At 36.9% G+C, this 24,501-nt stretch overlaps 3 protein-coding genes across 3 annotated transcripts in view; 1 reads left to right on the top strand and 2 right to left on the bottom strand.

Moving 5' to 3' along the window:
- The window catches only part of tpcn1 (two pore segment channel 1), a 29,924-nt gene extending 26,604 nt beyond the window's left edge, over positions 1-3,320 (bottom strand). The window contains exons 1-2 of the mRNA XM_061906440.1: positions 3,041-3,320; positions 2,676-2,776 (exon numbers count right to left, since the gene is read on the bottom strand). Coding sequence (XP_061762424.1) covers positions 2,676-2,775 — 100 coding nt within the window. The 5' untranslated portion in view covers position 2,776; positions 3,041-3,320. The remainder of the gene's footprint in view (positions 1-2,675; positions 2,777-3,040) is intronic.
- A 617-nt stretch (positions 3,321-3,937) lies between these two features.
- iqcd (IQ motif containing D) lies at positions 3,938-11,776 on the top strand. The gene is made up of 4 exons (XM_061906441.1): positions 3,938-4,588; positions 6,803-7,024; positions 7,111-7,182; positions 9,614-11,776. Exons 1-4 carry the CDS (start codon positions 3,953-3,955, stop codon positions 9,902-9,904), a joined length of 1,221 nt encoding a protein of 406 aa, XP_061762425.1. The 5' UTR covers positions 3,938-3,952; the 3' UTR covers positions 9,905-11,776.
- Positions 11,777-12,802: 1,026 nt separating this feature from the next.
- Positions 12,803-23,075, bottom strand: LOC133555707 (coiled-coil domain-containing protein 42 like-2-like). Its single transcript, XM_061905019.1, has 7 exons — positions 22,964-23,075; positions 22,739-22,849; positions 18,939-19,031; positions 18,155-18,346; positions 14,345-14,566; positions 14,103-14,261; positions 12,803-14,029 (listed from the first exon to the last, which is right to left on the bottom strand). The coding sequence occupies exons 2-7, from the start codon at positions 22,844-22,846 to the stop codon at positions 13,934-13,936; spliced, it is 870 nt and encodes a 289-aa protein (XP_061761003.1). The 5' UTR covers positions 22,847-22,849; positions 22,964-23,075; the 3' UTR covers positions 12,803-13,933.
- Positions 23,076-24,501: the final 1,426 nt, after the last annotated feature.

Here is a 24,501-nt window from a genome sequence, read left to right as displayed (position 1 = left end):
ACATCGCAAGATGTAAAGGGAGTATTGTTGGTTATTTTTAGAGGTATTTATGCGAGTAATAGTCTACTCCCATTAGCTGTATTGTAATTTTACGACTTAGAATGCACACACAAAAAAAGAAAAACAAGTGTATTCTATTATTACTGAGGGATTGTGAATGCTAAGCAAAATTCTAAAAAGTGCACTTCCACTTTGAAGGCAGGCTCCCCTTTTAACCCAGCAAATGCATGTTTTGTTCCGTGAACTTGCAGCATTTCTTCAATGCAGTTGTTTTGAGGAGTTTTTTTTTCTTCTTTCTTTCTTTCTTAGTTTATTTCGAACATGAGCACATTTACAACACAATACATCAGACAATTCATATCACCTCACATCACATCATGTCCGAAAAGGAGTAGGAAGAAGCAAAGCTTATTTAAACCTACCCCTTTCCCACGTCAGAGCGCCCACAAATATATACATTTATTTACTGACTCTTTTTACAGCAAAATAGTAAGATGACATCCGTGAATGAGTAATACAACAGTTCTGTAACATGTAACTAATTCATTCAGTCATTGCCAACATACTGAGATGAAGAATATCTTATTTTCAATAAAGTTGAAAGTGTTTCTCATAATTTTTCTTCTGTGTACTTTGTAAGCACTATTAATTTGAACAGCCTTTTAAACTGGATTATATCAGTACAATGTTTAACTTCTTTACTTAATCCATTCCATAATTTAAAGGCCTACTGAAATGAGATTTTCTTATTTAAACGGGGATAGCAGGTCCATTCTATGTCATCCTTGATCATTTCGAGATATTGCCATATTTTTGCTGAAAGGATTTAGTAGAGAACATCGACGATAAAGTTCGCAACTTTTGGTCGCTAATAAAAAAGCCTTGCCTGTACCGGAAGTCTCAGATGATGACGTCACCCGTGTGAGGGCTCCTCACATCCTCACATTGTTTATAATGGGAGGCTCCAACGAAAAGAGCTATTCGGACCGAGAAAACGTCAATTTCCCCATTAATTTGAGCGAGGATGAAAGATTTGTGGCTGAGGATATTGATAGCGAAGGACTAGAAAAAAATAAATAAATAAATAAATAAAGTTTAAAAAAAAAAAAGGTGATAGCATTGTGAGCGATTCAGATGTTTTTAGACACATTTACTACGATAATTCTGGAAGATCCCTTATCTGCTTAATGTTTTAATAGTGTTTTAGTGAGATTTTATAGATTGTAAAGACATACCTCGAGGTCGGATTGCTGCGGTGAGCACGCATTGTCTCAGAGAGAAGCCGAGGAGCCAAGCTCACAGCTGCCTTTTTTGACATGACAGCTGCTGCAGGACGACGAATAATCCATTGATGTCCCCGGTAAGATATATATCACAATTTCCCCATCCAAAAACATGCTGGTTGACATAGAGAAAACATGTTCGCTTGACCGCTCCGCTTCACAACAAACAAAGAAACACCAGCTATGTCTCGGTGCTAAAGACAGCTGCAATCCACCGCTTTCCACCAACAGCATTGTTCTTTATGGTCTCCATTATTAAATGGACAAATTGCAAAAATTCAGTCCAAAATACTGTGCAATTACGCCATGTAATTACGCAACGTTTTCAACAAGTAACTCGCGGGAAATTTCAAATTGCTATTTAGTCAACTAAAAAGGCCGTATTGGCATGTGTTGCAATGTTAATATTTCATCATTGATATATAACCTATCAGACTGCGTGGTCGGTAGTAGTGGGTTTCAGTAGGCCTTTAATTCCACATACTGATATGGTAAAGGTTTTAAATGTTGTACGTGCATACAAATGTTTTAAATTAGATTGGTGCAAGCGGGATGTATAATATAGTCAGGAAGAGTCATTGATGCAAAGGATTCTGGGTATTTGTTGTGTTGCGTTTATGTCGTGTTACTGTGAGGATGTTCTCCCGAAATGTGTTTGTCATTATTGTTTTGTGTGGCTTCACAGTGTGGCGCATATTAGTAAGAGTGTTAAAGTTGTTTATATCGCAACCATTAGTGTACTCTGTATCACCCAGTATGCCTTGCAGCCGTGTGCGTGTATTTGCGGAAGCTACATACAACATATAGCTGGCCTGGCAAGCAGTTTGTACATGTTGTAGAAGGCGTCAAAGGCAATGACTTCATGGCACGCCCTTATTCTTATTATCTGGGTGACCGCCAGCAGATATTCGCGAGAATGTTTGCGGGTACTATTGTCCTCTTTATTGTGTTACTATTGTCCTCTTTATTTTGTTACACAGGTCAAAATGGCTCTTTGAGTGGTAAAGATTGCCGATCCCTGAACTATGTGTATATATTTCCGAATGGTTCGACCGCCACCCGCCCGAATCGATTTAAAATCTATCTTTTCGTCATGTCACCCGCCCGACCCGCATTTTATCCGCGGACTCCACGGATGAGACTGCAAACCGCGCATCTCTAGTTTATATGTTCTCAATATCCAACATTATGTATTATTCTAATTTATCTTTTTTGTCAGGTAGCTGTGTGTGTTTTTGTCATTTGGCCCCGCCGGCCACCGTACATTCGATCCAACAACAATAGAAACAAAGTAACTCCCACTTATTAAAGAGGCAGATATAACGTTACATGATTTGGTTATTTAATACGCTTTACGGGATTTAAACGAATATTTACAACACATTTACTTACTCTCGTCTCCCCTCTCCGGCTCCTCGTTGAGTAAACCGCTGTTTGCATCGTCCCAAGTGAGGATGAGAGGCACGTCGTCGTCGTCGTCAACAATCTCCATTCTGAACAAAATAAACAAATACTCGGTTAAATGAGAGAAACGTTACTCGGGAACAAAGCTGGCTAACTACATAAATATTCTGTTTTGGTGGAAAACCATACATCATGGCATTGGCTAACGCTAAGTTGTTAGCTAACAAGCATATAGTACTTCGAAGTATTGTGGTGAACCATAACGAAAATAAATACATAATTAAGATGTCAAGCAGGTTAAAAAATATGAAATAAATGGACTGTCGAGTAAGTGGGTATAGTTTGTTGTTTACAGCTTTGGTCGTGTCCTGTCACGCAGGGGACATCTAGCTGTCACCGAGGCAGCCGGTCAGTGTCACAAGCCGCCCTTCTCCTGCTGCGTCCATCTCGGCATCTTCTCACCCCAGGGAATTGAATTATGTGCAAATTCCAAAATTATTAAGCCGCTTCCCTAAACAAAATTGGTGTTTTTACGACCAACTTTCATGAAACTCTACATTTATTTACAAAGGCAACCCGAGCGCTGCATCTGAGTTAGGATCGTGTCCGTTTTACGACACTTTCAGCGAATCACGGCAGTCTGTGACTATGTTGTATTTCAAAATAAAAGTGGCAGATATTTTAGTACATGAATTATATATAAATATAAACCTTTCAGATCGAAAATATGATTTGAGCACAGGGTCATTTTAAAATCCTGTAGTAAATAAACAGTTTTGACTCCTATAATAGTATTCACTCAGCGTCAGCTATGTTGTCGGTATCATAGCAACTGTGTTTGGACCCTCGACATGTCAAGTAAGTACAGAATTGCCTTCCTAATATTTTCAACAAAGTGGAAATGCAGGGTGTTTTTAATATCAACCTATAAATACGCTCGAAATATAAATACACATTTTTAAAAATTTGAAGTTTAATTTGGTTTTGTTAGAATAAATGAAGAGTATTCACAAAGAAATGCATTTCGTGTGTTTTGAGAATCGTTAGTGACGTCATCGTGTGACGTAATAAGGTGCAAATATTTGGGGATACCCACAGCCATGATATATTACTGTAAGGGAAATTGATAAATAGTGAGATTACATATTGAACGTTTTATCTGGCCATGTGTTATGTGTGGGGTTTAAAATATCATTAATAATTAATAAGAACATGAATTAATGCATCATTATTATTATTTTTTTTTGCACCACCAGTGACACAGCATGTCTGACGGTCAACTGATAGAGACAGACACGACCCAGCTCATATTCCCCGGTCTCCAACAAGATGACGACTGCGAGAGTGACCACGAGGTGCCGCTGCCCAGGCTCCTCTCTCCTGAGGCCCAGTCCATCTCCAACATACTGGAGAACTGCATCAGTCAAATAGAGATTGCAGCATCTCTGCCTACCGTCCATAAGTCAGAACACCCGTTTGCTGAGGTACGTGACGAGCTCACAAGGGCTCTTGAGGTCCATCAGTTATTAACCGAAAAGATGGAAAAATCTGATGGTTTCAATGAGGAGCCTGTTGGACCCCCAGAAAAAGAACTTGCAAAAAGAAAAAGGAGGGCTCAGCTTGAGAGGGACTTCAAGTACTCTGTCAGGGATCTGCTAAGGTTGTTCCGAACCCACCCTGATGCCATTTTGGGGTTTAAGCCAGACGTGGATATGGAATTAGGAGAAGCTGAGCACACGCTTATTTTAGGGCTAAAGCAATTTCATGGACACATGATAGTCAGGTTGCAGACCAGCCCGGAAGAGGAAATACTGCTAGCCGTCGAGACGGTGTCACCTGACACGGATATGATCGTCAAACTGGAAGAAACAGCTGCAGCCATCGTCCAAAAAGATGATGAGGTAAGCAGTTATAAACACATTTTCAAATTTTTAAAGCAAGAGATCTCCAACGGAGGTGGCCAATTGTCCAGGATGTACCCTGCCTTCCGCTTGGAAGGAACTGGTATAGGCTCCAGACAGAAAATAAGAAGACAGAGCAGGATCCCCACAATACCACATTTTCACATCTTCCATCCATCCATCCATCCATCCATCCATCCATCCATCCATTTTCTACCGCTTATCCCTCTCAGGGTCACGGGGGGTGCTGGAGCCTATCTCAGCTGCAGTCGGGCAGAAGGCGGGGTACACACTGGACAAGTCGCAACCTCATCGCAGGGCCAACACAGATAGACAGACAACATTCACACTCCCGTTCACACTCTAGGGCAAATTTAGTGTTGCCAATCAACTTATCCATTTTCCTATAATAAAGCCGACAGTTGACTTTGGAATATTTAGGAGCGAGGAAATTTCACGACTGGATTTGTTGCACAGGTAGCATCTAAGACAATTCTATGCTGGAAATCACTGAGCTCCTGAGAGCGGCCCATTCTTTCACAAATGTTTGTAGAAACAGTCTCCATGCCCAAGTGCTTGCTTTTATACACCAAGTGAATAGGACACCTGATTCTGATCATTTGGATGGGTGGCCAAATACTTTTGGCAATATAGTGTAGACTTGTATACATATACTGTAAACAGTATCTATGTATAAATGTATATCTATATATTTGTCTGTGTGTAAGTATATATATATATATATATATATATATATATATATGTATATATATATATATGTGTGTGTGTGTGTGTATATATATATATATATATATATATATATATATATATATATATATATATATATATATATATATGTATATATATATAAATAATACAAATAAGACAACAAGAGAAGTATCCAACACTAAAGTAATTATGTACAGTATATATGGGCATCTACATCAACAATATGATATGCCTACATGAGCGGCAGGACAGGACAGATTAAAAAATAAAAACACAATTTTTACAGTATATATATATATATATATTTTTTTTTTTTTTTTTACTTGGGACATCCCGTGGGCCAGATTAGGGCCAGGGCTGTAGTTTGGAGACCCCTTTTCTAATCAATAAGCTAATTCTTTTTTTCTATCCTCTTGTTGTGGGTCAGACTGTCTTGTACATGCACATGTATTCTCTGCTGTTGCTATTTCTAATACAAATTAGCAAACAGTTCCAACTTTAATTTGTTAGACTCGCTATGGAAGTTCTAAAAACTACAACCAACATGATGGGGAAAAAAACGCTGTCGAAGTTGAGGCACGTAAATAAGACTATACCCACAAAATGGCACATCCTGAAGAGACGGTCAGATAGCAGCTTGAAGAAAGCCCGTAAAATACACTCTGTGCAAAATGCTCACCAAAGAACCACCATTACATGTAACGTAGACCACAAGGAAGGGTTTTAAATGCAGAAAAATAGTTCCCCTTTATTAGATTCCTGGTATATGAAGTACTTTGATCTGTATAATGTTAGTTAGGGGGTTGTTACCATTGTACTTTAAGAGGTACAAATTAATAAGGTACAACAATGGACCTGTACTGAAGGGTACAGCAATTTCTCTCAAAAATGTACAACCCAAGCAACAAGCTTTGTAACCTTTTAGGTACACACTAGTACTTTGTATTTTTGAGAAACTGTTCACAAGTCCCTTCACCTTGACAGAGGCTGAAGATGAACAAGCATAATGTCGTCAACACTATCCGTCAGTGAGTAATGTGTTATTTTGGAATGGCTCAACCAGAGGCCAGGCCTAAATGCAATTAAATATATACCCTGAATGTTGCTGTGCTGGGATTGGTTTGGAATTGGAATATCATGTATTATTATTGTGATATTGTGTGTTATTTTGTTGGACTGATTCATATTGTATGTGATTTTTGTAAACAAAATAAATGAAAGATAAAAAACCAGAGAGGGCTTTGTACAATTAAACAAAAGTAGAATCTTTTTCTGCAGTTAATGCAGTTTTTGCGTGACTATATGTTCAAAGCATCACTTTTTTAACAGCATATGAATTTTATGGTGGTCTCATTTTTATTTTATGTTTTACATCAGACAGCGGTGGTGTATGGATTTTTTATATCCATTGTTCATTCATCCCAAAATTAAAGATAGCAATATAAAAAAAATAAGATCATGTCTGACCTCTCCCCAATGCCTTAGATTTCCAAGAAGACAGATGACCTCAGTATTTTGGAGCGCCGCCTTCAGGAGAGCCAGACGAAAGAAGTGGACTGGTGGCTTGTTGCAGACAAACAGTGTCAGTCCATCATTAAGGCTTCGCAGGTGAAGCAGGCCAGCTTCCAGCAGGAAATAGACAAACTCAACATTCGCCGCCACACGATGACGCTGAAATACAGAGAGGGCGAGAAAGTACTACAAGAGGTGCATTCACTTGGTTAATGAGAGTTTACATCATTTATTTAGCTGGGCTTGTTGTTGTTTTTTTAAAACATTTTCCTTTTTGGCAGATAAACGAGAATGTGGAGATGGAAATTGAATACTTGATCCAAAAGTTTGATGATGAAATAGAAGAGCACCAGGTACAAACTTTAAATACCCATTGTTTATGTCTTGTAACACATGTATTAGTTTGAACACTTACAATTGTGAACCAATATTAATCACAAGATTGCTCTCGATTAATCACGATTGATATTTTTACATACTGTACAGTAGTATCTCAACTTACGAACTAAATTGGTCCTCTAATGGAGCTTTTAACTGAAATCACTTCTGTCTCGAATCAATCTCAAATTGAAATGAGTTGATATCAATTTAAATGGTGGTAGGCCCCCCAAAATAGCACAGTTTTAACATTTAACACTTAAAAAAACACAAAAAATTCAGATAAGATATATTGTATAAAACAATACAACAGAATATACTTCTAACAACTACATACAGTACAATAGTTGAATTAATTAATATAAAAATCATGTACAGCATTTACCTTGGAGAGTGAACTTCTACTATGGCTCCTTCTAGCTAGTGATGTGTGGATCGATACTGGAATATATCGATACTGCAGATACAAGATATTTATGTTCTAATATCAATGCTCAAATCAAAATATCGATATTTTAGTTCAGGGGTGTCCAAACTTTTTTCACCAAGGGGCCGCATGCTGAAAATTCAAAGTACGCCGGGGCCATATGGATACCTTTTTTAATAATAATTTAAAAAAAGTTAAAAACAGATATTGTGTCAGTTTTGTATTTTATGTGACTAAGTATATTATCATTAATAGTTACAACCTCTCAGATTTTTCTCATTAGATACTGATTGTCTTGCTCTTTTTTTCAAACATTTTTACTTGTGTTTTATTCCATGTAATAGTAGAATAATATTAATAAAAATATAATAATAATGACAATTATAATAATATGATTGTGTAACAGCATGACTTAATGTGTCAAAAAAATCTGCCTGTATGAAAATACCAATGTCTCATTACATATTTAAGTGTTTATTATTGTTATTGCAATTTTCAAATTACTTTTTAAGTTAGTATTTTTTTAATTAACTAGCTAACTAAAGTTTGTTTATATTTAAAGTATATTTATTTATTTATTTTGAGAGCTTCTAATATTTTAAATCAGGGGTGTCTAAAAATTCTCCACCAAGGGCCGCTTACTGAAAATGAAAGGTCAAGTATGGAAAGGCCCTTTTGATATTTTTTTATTTTAAAAAAAAAATCTAAAAACAGACATAATATATATAATGTAATGTGAGTAGGTTTATTTTTATTATTAGTTTAAAAATGTCAGCTTGTTCTCATCACATTACGATTTTTTGCTCTTTTTAGCATTTTTTTGTATTTTTTTTTTCCAGATCGAAATGTTATTTGAAAATACTCAAATTTTAACATCACTACTTCTAGCTGCTTCTTAGTCAAACACACCATCAGCAGCTTTCCCATATTTTCATGTATAAATGTCCACCGTTTGGATATTATTTTAACATTCTAGGCTATTGTTACACAAATTCTGCATCGGTATGGTGCAGACCAGTAGTGATAGGTTCGTACTGCTCCGCCAAATCATGTTTTTGATGATTTATTCTGTTAATTCAATGCGCTTCTTCTTAGCACTGTCCTACACACTCACTTTCTACCTTCCTATGGTTCGAAAACATAGTTATGTCCATCTCTGTCTACAGTATAAGCTTATAACGCTAGATGTTTTAGGCTGCTCTTACGGGGTCCACTGTGACATTTTCTACGCCAACTAATAGCGGGAATGCTTGTAACTCAAATTTCTGCTTGCAACTTCAAAAACAACAATTAAGAGAGTCTCTGGACTATAGTCGAGAGACTCTCTATTCTCAAAACACTCATAAATCAGGGCACTCTTACAGTAGGGAAGGGATTTATAAGGCCCCGTTCTTGGGTAAATCTCACATTAGAGGAAGTTGGGGTGTTACTCAATTTGCAATGCAGTCTGCTGAAAATCATGGAAAGTGCCACTCTACGAAGGAACTGACACTGTGGTCAAAGTTAGGATTACCAAAACACATTTTAAGATACTCAACACTCTACTGGCATCTGGCAGCTAAAGTTGATAGTCCACCCCCCCACAATTTGTCACATTTCACGTGTCAGGTAGACCGCAATGTATGGGGCCATTTCATTGTACCTGTTCTGTCATATTTTTTTTTTTTTGCAGAGGACTATCATGGTGTTTAGTGTCTTCCATATTGACTTGCTTGGTCGTGCAGCCTGTAACTACCTGATCAACCGCACATTTGCGCACAAGTCAACATTTTTCATCAGATTAGTAATAATTTTCCTAGTCCTAGTATTTACTTGCCATTAACAGACATAGATAGAAGCTTGGCTATAGTGAATATGTCACTCTGTCTTCTTACTACAATAACTGCATTTAAACCATTGCGATTCTCTAAAACGATGAATGAATTGTTGAAATATAAACTTTAAAATGATATGTGACCGTCTTTCTCTTTATCTCCCAGGCTGAGCTGGAGTTATGTCAGATTGATGTTGAGAGGGAAGAAGGAGAATGCAACAGACTGGAGAAGCCCTATGCTGACCTAGAGAAGGAGTACAACCGCATCATGGAGAAGCGGCGGCTGGCGGAAGAGAAAAGAGTTACCGAGTTGAAGCTCAAAGTCACTCTTTATTGCCAGTCCTGGTGGAGGGGCTACTGTACCCGCCGGGAGTTGGCTCTTAATCCCATGAAGCCGAACAAAAAGGGCAAAAAGAAGGGCAAGGGGAAGGGCAAGGGGAAGAAGAAAAAGAAGTAGTCCCAAAATAAAATGACAACAACATTGTGTGAGCAGCAGCAGGTTTGTAGTATGGGATACATGCATTAATGGATGTTTTATTATTAATAATCAATGTCGATGGGGCACAGGCGACTGATATGTTGAGTATACCAGCTGGTGCTTTGTGACCACAAGATGGCGATATCGGACTGCTGAAAATTCAATGAGAGGCGGTCACTGATAAAGGTTTTACAAACCCCGTTTCCGTATGAGTTGGGAAATTGTGTTAGATGTAAATATAAACAGAATACAATGATTTGCAAATCCTTTTCAACCCATATTCAGTTGAATGCACCACAAAGACAAGATATTTGATGTTCAAACTCATAAACTTGATTTAAAACAAAAAACAAAACAATCAACTTAGAATTTCATGGCTGCAACACGTGCCAAAGTAGTTGGGAAAGGGCATGTTCACCACTGTGTTACATCACCTTTTCTTTTAACAACACTCAATAAACGTTTGGGAACTGAGGAAACTAATTGTTGAAGCTTTGAAAGTGAAATTCTTTCCCATTCTTGTTTTGTGTAGAGCTTCAGTCGTTCAACAGTCCGGGGTCTCCGCTGTCGTATTTCACGCTTCATAATGCGCCACACATTTTCGATGGGAGACAGGTCTGGACTGCAGGGGGGCCAGGAAAGTACCCGCACTCTTTTTTTATCAAGCCACGCTGTTGTAACACGTGCTGAATGTGGCTTGGCATTGTCTTGCTGAAATAAGCAGGGGCGTCCATGAAAAAGACAGTGCTTAGATGGCAACATATGTTGTACCAAAAGCGGTATGTACCTTTCGGCATTAATGATGCCTTCATAGATGTGTAAGTTACCCATGCCTTGGGCCCTAATGCAACCCCATACCATCACAGATGCTGGCTTTTGAACTTTGCGTCGATAACAGTCTGGATGGTTCGCTTCCCTTTTGGTCCGGATGACACAATGTCAAATATTTCCCCCAAAAATTTGAAACGTGGACTCGTCAGACCACAGAACACTTTTCCACTTTGCATCAGTCCATCTTAAATGATCTCGGGCCCAGATAAGCCACCGGCGTTTCTGGATGTTGTTGATAAATGGCTTTCGCTTTGCATAGTAGAGCTTTAACTTGCACTTACAGTTGTAGCGACTAACTGTATTTAGTGACAGTGGTTTTCTGAAGTGTTCCTGAGCCCATGTGGTGATATCCTTTAGAGATTGATGTCGGTTTTTGATACAGTGCTGTCTGAGGGATCGAAGGTCACTGTCATCCAATGTTGGTTTCCGGCCATGCCGCTTAAATGGAGTGATTTCTCCAGATCCTCTGAACCTTTTGACAATATTATGGACCGTAGATGTTGAAATCCCTAAATTTCTTGCAATTGCACTTTGAGAAGCGTTCTTAAACTGTTTGACTATTTGCTCACGCAGTTGTGGACAAAGGAGTGTACCTCGCCCCATCCTTTCTTGTGTAGGACTGAGCATTTTTTGGGAAGCTGTTTTTATACCCAATCATGGCATCCAGCTGTTCCCAATTAGCCTGCACACCTGTGGGATGTTCCAAATAAGTGTTTGATGAGCATTCCTCAACTTTATCAGTATTTATTGCCACCTTTCCCAACTTCTTTGTCACGTGTTGCTGGCATCAAATTCTAAAGTTAACGATTATTTGCAAAAAAAAAAAATGTTTATCAGTTTGAACATCAAATTTGTTGTCTTTGTAGCATATTCAACTGAATATGGGTTGAAAATGATTTGCTAATCACTGCATTTAATGTTTGTATTTTATTATATTTACATCCAACACATTTTCCCAACTCATATGGAAACAGGGTTTGTAAATAACCTCAGTTTTTTTAATAAAGCAGATTAAAACAATTCTAAATGGTGTAGATCTGTATTTTGATTATGTATTTGTTAAGTGCAGAATTCTGAAGATTTATCGTAGATGTTGCACACACTGAGCCCCACAGCGCCGTAGTAGTATACCATGAATTGATTGACGTGGACTCCAAATTAAACAAGTTGAACAATTTATTCGGGTGTTACAATTTAGCGGTCAATTGTACGGAATATATACTGTACTGTACTGTGCAATCTATTAATACAAGTTTCAATCAATCAATAGTGGTCAAATTCACTTTCAAATGTTGATAATTATCCAAAATGTACACTTTGAACTAATTTACCTTTTGTAATATTATTAATCAGTTATGATCATGATACATAACACTATTTGAAAAAGTGGTCTAACTCACTTGCGATTGCTTTGTGTTTGAAATAAAATTCATAAAACAAAAACAAAAAAACAATAGAGAGTGAGTTTAGTCAAAATAACACTGAGGGTCTTAATTACTGTGAAAAAGTAAATCATGCATGATTAAGCAACTATTTATTTCGCTGCTTATTTATGTAAACTGGGGGGTTTTCGGAGGACCATAATCTCTGCAGTCAGAAGATTATGTATTTGTGAGACAAAGAGAAGATTATTGTGAGAAGCTGGCATCTCTGGGGAATTATCTAAAAAAATACATCTAAGTTAAGATGTGTTATCTGATTTGTTATTATGCCATTTATTTTAATAAAAAAAAATAGGCAAAGGAAAACACATATAACAATGATAGATGAAAGAAAATAGGTATGTATAAGTTGTGTAGAACCAACAATACATTTATTGTATAATAAAAAAACATGTTTATATTCTACTTAGCAACCAGCAAGTTTTATATATATATATATATATATATATATATATATATATATATATTTATATATATATATATGATATTATTACATATGCATATATTAATAAATATACAAATATAAATAAATTCATATTTGTAAATATATTTTTGAGATTTGAAAATATATACAAATAAAATCTATAAATAAAAAAATGTGACATAAGAATAAATAAAAAATGTGTATAAATAAATGTGAATTTGTAAATACATTTTTGCGATTTGAATACAAATATTCCATATACAAATACTTGATTTTGTATTTGTATTGAATTTGCATATGTGGATTGCTCTTTTGCTTTTGTGTCGATGAGACATTTGTACCACACACCAGATGCACAAATAAATGTGACCCCTGGACAACCATCACAGGGCACTGCAGCCAGGGTGGTCTGGGTCACAGAGCATTATATGCATTATATACAAAATGCCCAGAGTTCTCTGCACAAAAACAATCCACGTCTTTACAGAGAGAACGCACAACAGGCCTGAGCTAGCTAATATTAGTGTTGTATTAGCTAATGCTAATTTCCATCCATCCATTTTCTACCGCTTATTCCCTTTCGGGGTCGCGGGGGGCGCTGGCGCCTATCTCAGCCACAATCGGGCGGAAAGCGGGGTACACCCTGGACAAGTCGCCACCTCATCGCAGGGCCAACACAGATAGACAGACAACATTCACACTCACAATTTATCCAGTTAATCTGAAAAACCGTGCTAGCTGCTTATTTTATTGTATCAATGCTGTTTAATGACCTTGTCCTGATGTAGATACTGATCTCTTATCAGTGCAATGTGTGGCTGGTTGTTCAGAGGAGTGTGTAGGTCACATTTTATTTGTGCATCTGGATTGTTGTAGAAATGTCTCATCGACTCAAAAGCAAAAAAGTGATCTACATATGCAAATTCAATACAAATACAAAGTCAAGCATATTTATATTCAAATCTCAAAAATATATTTACAAATACACGTTTATTTATACACATTCTTGATTTATTTGTATGTCACATTTTTTATTTATACATTTTATTTGTTAATATTTTAAAATCTCAAAAATATATATACAAATACGCAATTATTTATACAAAATTTTTATTTGCATGTCAAATTGGTATTTTTATATTTATTAATATATGCATATGTATTAATATCATATTGATATGTATAAGTTGATATAAGTGAGACAATTCTACTTCCATACAAGTTCACAGTTTTCTCTTTATATTGGAAAACCTATGGAGTCACAATAACTTAGATTTAATGTCAAAATAAAATACAGTCACAGTAATGTTTTCATAAAGTTACAGTGTTATGTTCTGTGTTGTTGCTATGTGTGGTACTTTGGTGTAATTTGACAATGTCTTTGTGGTCCTGGATGAACATCTTGACCTACAAAAAAAGACAGAACTGTGAAATGTGTTTAGAGCAGATCTTTCTCAGTGCTTGTTGTCAAAGTGCAAACCTTGTCCAGTTGTGTCTCAGTGTCACCCAGAGCCACACCTTTTTCTCCCTCCACGTCGCCGCCTGTCGACTCATAGAGGTTGAGTGTCGCCATCTTGATCAAGCCCAGCAGGAGAGTTTCCTTGGCTGTTGTGTCCTGGATATGTTTCCACATTGTCTCCTGTGTGAGGAAAACCGAAGGAGATGACAATACTCACAATAAAAAAACATAACACTTTGTCCAGTGAGGATAAGATTTGATACCCAGTGTTCCACTTCAGGTTGGGCTCTCTCCAGTTTGCGATGGAGCTGTGACAGCTGGTTGCTGTTGTGCAGAAGCATCAAGTGATGCTGGCTGTTAAAAGCTAGCAGGGTTTTCCTCTGATGGTTCACCTGTTCCTCGTCTTGCCTCTGCTTCTCACATAGCTGTTCTCGGATGCGGAGAAGACTCTCCAGCTGACCTGCGAGAGATGCCTCGTCTTCAAACTGCAACACAAACACAATTACATTTACCATTTAACTCAAATATGTCAGCGAGTCCCATAATGTCTTTACCCCAGTGTCGTGAAAGTATGGGAAAAATACCTAGATTGTATCATGACTGCGTTTATTCATCTGTAAGCCAATGCTTTCAACACTGCTCACCCCATTTTTGTTTATTAAAATGGATCGATGGATATTGTGATGTGTCATTGGGTTTTATAAAAGGTGTTAAACTGTCTACATATTTGTTATTATTGTAAAATGTAAAATATGTTTTCCAAAGACGACTTTGTATCTTAAAAGGACTCACCAAAGAAAACTTGTTGAAATTCCGACATTTAATACAGTGAGAATTTTTTTTAGATAAGAGTTAATTGTTATGCTTGAAGTTGCAAACAATAATTTGCATTACAAGCCTCCCCACCATTAGCAGGCATTGCAAATATCACATTGAACCCTGTAAGATTCACCCAAAACATGTCTTTCTCTCTGCCATTAGCCTTTAGTGAGAAATGGAAATATGTTTGTTGTCTAACCATTGGAAGGAAGAAAGTGAGTGTGAAGGACAGTGCTGAGAAGAATAAGCAATTATACACATTGAATTAAATAACTAAATCATCAATAACGTGACTTGGCAAAGGAATTTGAGCGTATCACTGCTGATCTGTACCATACTGAAGCAGAATGAGTCTAACACTAGCCAAGAATGTTGAAATAATACCAAATCGGTGAACATTTATCCATGAAAATATGGAAAAGCTGATGATGATATGTTTGACAGAGAAGCTGCTGGAGGGAGTTAATGTACAAGTCCAATCTCCAAGGGAAATGCTGTACATCATAATTGATGGTGGCGTGACACCAAGATACATAGATGGTAGACAAAGTGCAGAAAATAAAGTATCTTAAAAGGGGAACTGCATATTTTTGGAATTAGTCCATCATTCACAATTCCTATGTAAGACAAAAACATATAGGTTTTTTTTTTTAATGCATTCTAAATTGATAATACGACAAGTACGAGTTGGCTAACAATGCAGCTAATGGGGGTACTCTATTGCGTCCATAAAACCCTCTAAATAACTATCAAAAAAATGGTAACAATACTCCATTTACGTCTCGTGACCTGACAATTAACTAAGTCTTAGTGACGTTTTTATATTATAAGCACCAACGCAGCCAAATTACTTTTAGCGAGAAAACACAAAAAAACACATGTTTGCGGCCACCTTTCTTTTTTTTATATCTATGGGTGGATTATGATTAATTCTTCATCCAAACAGGAAGATATAAGCATCCTATCAGTCAGCAGTCATCAGTGAGAGCAGACATTCTGCAGTAAGTATTTTAAAAATTATGTTCATAGTTTGTATTTCTTGTTCATCACTTAGCAAGACTGCTGCATGATGCTTAGTGTTTCATTAAAGTGGGATCTGATTAGCAAACAGCTTCTAAAACTTGTAGATCATCCTCCATATATTTAGGCTAAAACAAGTAAATATTACATGTTATTATATATGTGTATGTTACTAAATTACATAAATATTTACAGAGTGTATATAAAATATTTGCAGTTTTTTTTAGAGTGCTTTATAGGCTGAATAGAGAGAATCCCATTGGCTCCATTGTCACTTTGGCTCCATTGTTAGATGACCTTTGCTAACGTTTATTAGAATGCATAAAACCCCCCAATTATTAACAACTGTGATTCTTTTGATCATCATTATGTTAAGTTTGACATCATAACTCTGTTGTTATGTCAACTTGCCAGCTACTTCAAACAGCTTGCGTGTGTGAATGGCAGGAAAAAAAGCTGTGACTCTTTGGGAGAAGCTGTTCGGCTCCACCTGTTATAAAGTATAAAACAATGTGTCTTTTTCAGACTGTTTTCTTAGAGAAAACACACTATCTGGTATCTGGGTCAGTATTAAGTTAAAAGTTAAAGTTAAAGTACCAATGATTGTCTCACACACACACGAGGTGTGGCAAAATTATTCTCTGTATTTGGCCCATCACCCTTGATCACCCCCTGGGAGGTGAGGGGGGCAGTGAGCAGCAGCGGTGGCCGCGACCGGGAATCATTTTTGGTGATTTAACCCCCAATTAAAACCTTTGATGCTGAGTGCAAATCAGGGAGGTAATGAGTCCCATTTTTATAGTCTTTGGTATGACTCAGCCGGGGTTTGAACTCCCAACCTCCCGATCTCAGGGCGGACACTCTAACCACTAGGACACTGAGTAGGTGTAATAGATTGGAATAGTACTTTGTCATGCACAATTTCAGAAATGTTTATGTGATTTCACAATTTACTACATGCTGTAGAAGAACATATACAGTTTTATTGTGCAGTATATGTTGTAAGGGTATACACCAGGGCTGTCAAACATACAGCCCACAAACAGGTTTAATGTACACCACAAGATCAGTTCGCTCAATATAAACATAAGCTGCATTTGTTATTAATGAAATAAACTGCTGTTTTAAATAAACTGCTGTTTTAAATATGTTTACTGGATGTCGCAATAGCAATTCAAGAGTAACCCACATCACACATTACATCGTTTAAAGATAAGATCCTTCTGTATTGGCTGCCACTACTCCAATCAGCGCAGGCGCAAGCAATCGGCTGCTCCTCTTGTGACTGGCAGCAGATGGCGGCGGTATCGACGCACAATACATTCTTTTATTGTAAATTATTCATTCAACGAATGAAAAAATGAAACGTAAGATGCAAAGACCTGAGTCTACTTGACCATCATCTTTGTAGTAAGAGTTCCATGCAGCACTTGCAATTGGTCTAATGCACAATGTGCACCCTGAACTCCATTGGAAAAATGTGTTGTGTTTGCTCTATTTTATTTCATGCTTAAATTTACTGTGTTAACATTAGTATGTAGTTATGTTACCTTGACTTCGGTGGCTTTAGTGTCATTTTGACGATGGTTTTGATTATATTACAATTGTAATATTTGAATGATTGATAAATGAATGTGTTTTGGCAGTTGCGGATTTCACCAATGCGGTGCTTTGAGCAAACACTGGGTTGGTTTTCAAAACAAGTTTTAATTGTGAACTGCCAACAAGAGAATCCTAAACAGGAAGTGCTCTAAGTTTAATGACTTTGTAAATACATTGAGACGAAGTCTAAGTTCATTGTGTTCTTCATGGTGTTTTTGAAACTACACCGATTTTTTCCTCAGAATTTTCAACTAACTTGAAATGTTTTGCCAAGATAATCATTTGTGATGTGCACATTTTTAGAATGTGCTTGTTTTATTTTTGGCCAAAGTAGGAAAAAGAAAACAATCTGAAATTGTCCTTATTTTTAAGTTGTAATGCCATGATTTTACCAGCCCGTCCTGCATGTGAATAGCATACATATACTGAATATTATGCAAAATACTTCAACTTTGAATCCAAAGCACTGAGGAAAGGATAAGAGAGCTAAGATGTCGATCAGAATCAAATTAATGTACATACACTATGTACTTAGGCTCTAGTGTTGGCATACTGCACATACTTTTGTACAGTACAGTATACCAAATGTTCCTGTATCGCACATTTATTTAAGCATCTCTTTATTGCCTTACCTGTGTTATTTTCACCACCTGCTTCATGAAGTTCTTATACACAGTGTCTCTGTGCATGTGATGCAGGAGCTGCTGTTTCCTGTGCTGCAGGTGCACATACTCCTCCTGTAACATCTTCACCTCAGTCTCTTTCTCACTAGCTTCTTTCCTTTCCTTCTCAGCTTTCTTCATGTTTTCATCAGCATCTTGCTCCTTCAAAAAGGGAGATGTTGACTTTAAGGGGTTCAGTGCTCCAACACAAAAAAATATAGGAGGATTAAGGGACTGTTTGAAGGATTTTTGTGTATTGTGAACTAAAACCTTGCTGTTGATCAAATGACTCAACTTTATTTGACACAAAGTCGCAAAAAGCTAGAGGTTTTTTTCTCTTCTAAATGCATACTTCATCATACTTCATATGTCCATGCGACATTGTAGCTCCTTTACATCAATATATGAATAATCAATAAAGAACGCAAAATTTTGACACACAAATACAGATAGAGTAAGTGTAAAGTTGGATTTCATTCCATGTAAAAAAGGCTAAATGTATCTACAACACTTGAGTATTGATTTTTATCTGTTTATGTTTTTTGGGTTAGTAGCATATATCTTGCATTCTATGATAATGATGATCACAGCAGAGACACAAAATACTCATGTTTTTAAGCGCCGTCAGAGCACCACTAAAATGTTTGAAACCAATGTGTGCATTTTAAATGTACAGCACATAACAAGTTAAAATATCCTGAGTAAACTTTGTACTCAACTTGATTAAAACCTACGGCATTAAGCTGTTGTATACCTTTGGAAAGGTATTAAAGCTTGACAGTAGATCTTTGGCCTTCTTTGCTTCCTTGAGCAGCTCCACTTCACGCATTTGCAAACTCTCCAGCTTCTATAATACCACAAACAAAACCATGTTTTTATTAATATTAAATCATCACTGTTTCAAGTAAAAACCAAATGGTGAAACACAATTCATAAACATATAGTATAGGAAGATAATATTCATTTAGGGCAGTGCTTCTCCATGATTTTATGCTATGCCCTCCCCCAACACACAATAAAACCTGCCAAACAAACATGCTCATTGTAGCCATTAATCCTGACTTCCTCATTTTAATTTAAAAAATTTCAGCAAAACCTGTTTTAATCATTTTTGTTTTGCAGGTTTTAAATATTGTGATCCTGAGTGAAGTTGTTCATCAATTTAAATGTATTTAATCTTTATATATATATATATATATATATATATATATATATATATATATATATATATATATATATATATATATATCTAATGGTTCAAGTCGGTCAAAAAATGTTTATAGTTTAAATAACGATTACATTTTTTCCAATTTCAGGCAAATTGATGCACTTTATATGTTTTCTGTTACATATGTTAATACGAGCATTGTTTGATGATCTGTATTTCTTTCTTTTACAAACCCTATGAGTTCGAAAATTGTGATAGATGTAAATATACACGGAATACAATGATTTGCAAATCATTTTCAACCCATATTCAGTTGAATATGCTACAAAGACAACATTTGATGTTCAAACTGATAAACATTTTTTTTGTGCAAATGATTATTAACTTTAGAATTTGATGCCAGCAACACGTGACAAAGAAGTTGGGAAAGGTGGCAATAAATACCGATAAAGTTGAGGAATGCTAATCATACACTTATTTGGAACATCCCACAGGTGTGAAGGCTAATTGAGAACAGGTGGATGCCATGATTGGGTATAAAAACAGCTTCCCAAAAAATGCTCAGTCTTTCACAAGAAAGGATGGGGCGAGGTATACACCCCTTCGTCCATAACAGCGTGAGCAAATAGTCAAACAGTTTAAGAACAACGTTTCTCAAAGTGCAATTGCAAGAAATTTAGGGATTTCAACATCTACGGTCCATAATACCATCAAAAGTTTCAGAGAATCTGGAGAAATCACCCTACATTAGTGGCATGGCCGGAAACCAACATTGAATGACCGTGACCTTCGTTCCGTCAGACGGCACTGTATCAAAAACCGACATCAATCTCTAAACGATATCACCACATGGGCTCAGGAACACTTCAGAAAAACACTGTCACTAAATACAGTTTGTCTCTACATCTGCAAGTGCAAGTTAAAGGTCTACTATGCAAAGCGAAAGCCATTTATCAACAACATCCAGAAACTGGGCCCGAGATCATCTAAGATGAACTGATGCAAAGTGGGAAAGTGTTCTGTGGTCTGACGAGTCCACATTTCAAATTGTTTTTGGAAATATTTGACATCGTGTCATCCGGACCAAAGGGGAAGCGAACCATCCAGACTGTTATCAACGCAAAGTTGAAAAGCCAGCATCTGTGATGGTATGGGGGTGCATTAGTGCCCAAGGCATGGGTAACTTACACATCTGTGAAGGCACCATTAATGCTGAAAGGTTCATACAGCTTTCGGAACAACATATGCTGCCATCTAAGCGCCGTCTTTTTCAGGGACGCCCCTGCTTATTTCAGCAAGACAATGCCAAGCCACATTCAGCACGTGTTACAACAGCGTGGCTTCATAAAAAAAGAGTGCGGGTACTTTCCCGGCCCGCCTGCAGTCCAGACCTGCCTACCGTCGAAAATGTGTGTCGCATTATGAAGCGTAAAATACGACAGCGGAGACCACGGAGTGTTGAACGACTGAAGCTCTACATAAAACAAGAATGGAAAATAATTCCACTTTCAAAGCTTCAACAATTTGTTTCCTCAGTTCTAAAACATTTATTGAGTGTTGTTAAAAAAAAAAGTTGATGTAATACATCACATGCCCATTCCCAACTACTTTGGCCCGTGTTGCAGCCATGCAATTCTAAGTTAATTATTATTTGCAAAAAAAAAAAAAGTTTATGAGTTTGAACATCAAATATCTTGTCCTTGTAGTGCATTCAATACAATATGGGTTGAAAAGGATTTGCAAATAATTGCATTCCGTTTATATTTACATCTAACACAATTTCCCAACCCATATGGAAACGGGGTTTGTAGTTTTTTGTTAAGGTTTAAGAAAGCCTTGAAAGGTGAAATAATGGAAAAGTATAAAATATAGCGCCGATTACTTCCATCACATTGATTTTTTTGAACGTTCATGTTCCAGGCAATCTAATTTTCAGTGAATGTATAGAATAGGAAAATATAAGCCTTGGATTCAGCCTATTCCTTTTTCGATCATTCACTTTCTTTTTGTGTGTGTATGTGTATGATTCATCAATGTGTGAATGTGTGTGTGAATGGGTGAATGTGGAAATAGTGTCAAAGCCCTTTGAGTTAATTAAAAAAAAGGTAGAAAAGTGCTATACAAGTATAACACATTGTAAATATGTATAATCTGTGCTGTTAAATTGATCACATAAAATGGTCGATTATATGACCAAAATAAACTCATTTCATTCATTCATTCATTTCTCTCATGCAGTTGTGTTTTGCTTTAAGTTTTTGTGTTTTTGACATTTTCAGTATTTTTCTTTCAAATTCAAGTTTTGATCTTATGGCATTTTTTATCAATTTGTTTGCTTTCAGTTTTGAATAATTTCTGTGACTTATCATAAATTCTTAAATTAAAAAAAATACATATGGAAATCCAAACATTTTGTAGACCTAATCAATGTGTTGTTTTTAAAATCTTTGGTATATCCATCCATCCATCCATCCATCCTTTTCCTACCGCGTGGCCCGTTCGGGGTCGCTGGAGCCTATCTCAGCTGCATTCGGGCAGAAGGCCAGGGTACACCCTGGACAAGTCGCCAATTCATCGCAGTCTTTGGTATATCAACCGTATGACTTTGGACAGTACATACATGAATGCAGCTGGGATTGGCTCCAGCACCCCCTGCGACTCCGAAAGGGACAAGCGGTAGAAAATGGATGAATGGATACATGAAATTGGGCTTTTTTTTTAAACTATTTAAAACGTTTTTATTTTATTGCAATCAATAGCTGTGTGATTTTGAAACACACACATACATACATATACATATACGGATGAGGTGGTGACTTGTCCAGGGTGTAACCCGCTTTACGCCTGATTGTAGCTGAGATAGGCACCAGCGCCCCCCGCGAACCCAAAGGGAATAAGCGGTAGAAAATGGATGGATGGATATATATACCGTATTTCCTTGAATTGCCGCAGGCCATATAGTATGCGCCTGCCTTGAATTACTGCCGGGTCAAACTCGCTTCCCAAAATAATTAGCGCATGCTTAGTATTACCACCTGGTCAAACTCGTGACGTCACAAGTGACACTTCCCTTGTCATCATTTTCAAAATGGAGGAGGCTGGTTTCAATACCGGTAATTTGAAATCGCATAAAGGGAAGAAGATTTGAGAGCTATTCAGCAGGATTTAAGGTCCAAGCTTACATCACACTCAAATTTTTACGAAGGTCCAAGCTTACATCACACTCAGATTTTTACTGCATACCTTTGGTAAGTGCCGGAGTGAGAAGAGGTTTTAAATTAATTAGCGCCACGGCAGCAATTCAAGGAAATACGGTATATATATATATATATATATATATATATATATATATATATATATATATATATTTCATAATATTTCCTTGCCTGTTTCCGCTCCTGTAGTATCCCCACTAGATGTTGTTGCTCCTGTCGGTCCTTCATGACATCAATGAGAGTGTCGTTCCTGTCACAGAACTTCGTGGCTGCCATCATACACTCGAACACATAACAAGGACGCCATTAATGAACACTGATAGTTCGTGTAAAAACGAACTGTGAAATGTTCTCCTCGGGGAGTTTCAAAGTTGATTTATTAAGTCAAATACTCACACAGTGTTCAAGTTTTAAGGCGGACTCTTGTTATTAATTCCAATCGTTTTTTGTTGTTACTTTTCGAAGTCGTTGATTGAGCTCCTTCCGGTGGTTACCATGGTAACACGACCACAACTTGTGAAGAGTCACGCGCGGACTTCAAGATGGACACTTTTTCAGGTAAACACTTTAAAAATGTACAATTATTTTATTATTATTTTTGAATAATGTAATTTTTTTGTAAACCTTACAGTCTCGTGCACACAAACACAACAACACTTTCGCATTGTCCGCCAATCACCTTTCAGGCACGGAACGTTCATGAACATGGGAACTCTAAAAATCAATATGAACACGAACATTAAGACCAAAAAGTTGTTACATTACTTTGGTATTTGGCTCCCCTGACAGAAATATGATAGAGCCTTTGGCCAGAAAAAATAAAAATTGCCTTTGGTGGAAGGAAATAATATATGCTACAATAGTTTTGTTGTCCGGAACTGTGTTTATTTTTTATGTAATGTCCTCTGCAGTGGACAACAGTGTCTGGTGCCATCTTCTTTCATCCATCATCTTTTCTAGAGTTTTGATGTGAGGATCAGAACCTGTCAAAACAAACAATAAACACACACAACAAACATAGTTTACAATGTGAAACTTTTTATAGTTTTATAAAAATGTTCATTTATAACGATTTACACTAACAAAACATTGAATACCCTGTTGCTTGAACTTATATTTTCTGACTTAATTGGCATTTTATAAATGTCATGCCACCCTTTTTTGTAATTTTAGTAATGTTTTACCCGGGATTAAAGGCCTACTGAAACCCACTACTACCCACCACGCAGTCTGATAGTTTATATATCAATGATGAAATATTAACATTGCAACACATGCAAATACGGCCTTTTTAGTTTACTAAATTGCAATTTTAAATTTCCCAGGAGTTTCTTCTTGAAAACGTCGCGTAATGATAACATGTACGCGTGATGTCACGGACTGTTAAGAAATATAAGCGCTGCACACACACACACAGCTAAAAGTCGTCTGCTTTAACCGCATAATTACACAGTATTTTGGAGATCTGTGTTGCTGAATCTTTTGCAATTCGTTCAATTAACATTGGAGAAGTCACAGTAGAAAGATGGAGTTAGGAAGCTTTAGCCTTTAAAATTCCCAGAGGTAAAACTTTACTATGGATCAGAGCGGTCAAGCGAACATGGATCCCGACCGAATGTCAACCAGCAAGTTTCGGTGAGAAAATTGTGGTAAAAAGTCGCTTCTTACCGGAGATCAGCTGAGCTTGCGCCATCCATAAAGCTGCCGTCAACTTCCCTGAGACACTGGCGTCAAGACACCCGTGGACACACACCTCCGACTATCAGGTACTGTTAAACTCACTAAAACACTAGCAACACAAAGAAAGATAAGGGATTTCCCAAAATTATCCTAGTAAATGTGTCTAAAAACATCTGAATCCGTCCCAATGCAATCGCGTTATTTTTTTTTTACTTGTTTATTCATTCATTTTTTTCCTAGTCCGTCGCTATCAA

This window comes from Nerophis ophidion, linkage group LG07, assembly GCF_033978795.1.
Source record: "Nerophis ophidion isolate RoL-2023_Sa linkage group LG07, RoL_Noph_v1.0, whole genome shotgun sequence".
Taxonomy (NCBI): Eukaryota; Metazoa; Chordata; class Actinopteri; order Syngnathiformes; family Syngnathidae; genus Nerophis; species Nerophis ophidion.
Note: the sequence above shows the minus strand (reverse complement) of the source record. Positions and strands in the feature narration are given on the sequence as shown.

Bases quoted from the DNA above. Each gene is read 5' to 3' on its own strand.
- LOC133555707 (XM_061905019.1), bottom strand. From the start codon at position 22,846: ATGATGGCAGCCACGAAGTTCTGTGACAGGAACGACACTCTCATTGAT. The intron at 14,567-18,154 runs GTAAGGCAATAA...TTTGTGTTGCAG, and splicing joins AGGTGGTGAAAATAACACAG to TTTGAAGACGAGGCATCTCT. The intron at 14,030-14,102 runs GTTTGCACTTTG...CTTTTTTTGTAG, and splicing joins CTGAGACACAACTGGACAAG to GTCAAGATGTTCATCCAGGA.
- iqcd (XM_061906441.1), top strand. From the start codon at position 3,953: ATGTCTGACGGTCAACTGATAGAGACAGACACGACCCAGCTCATATTC. The intron at 7,025-7,110 runs GTGCATTCACTT...CCTTTTTGGCAG, and splicing joins GCGAGAAAGTACTACAAGAG to ATAAACGAGAATGTGGAGAT. The intron at 7,183-9,613 runs GTACAAACTTTA...TTTATCTCCCAG, and splicing joins ATGAAATAGAAGAGCACCAG to GCTGAGCTGGAGTTATGTCA.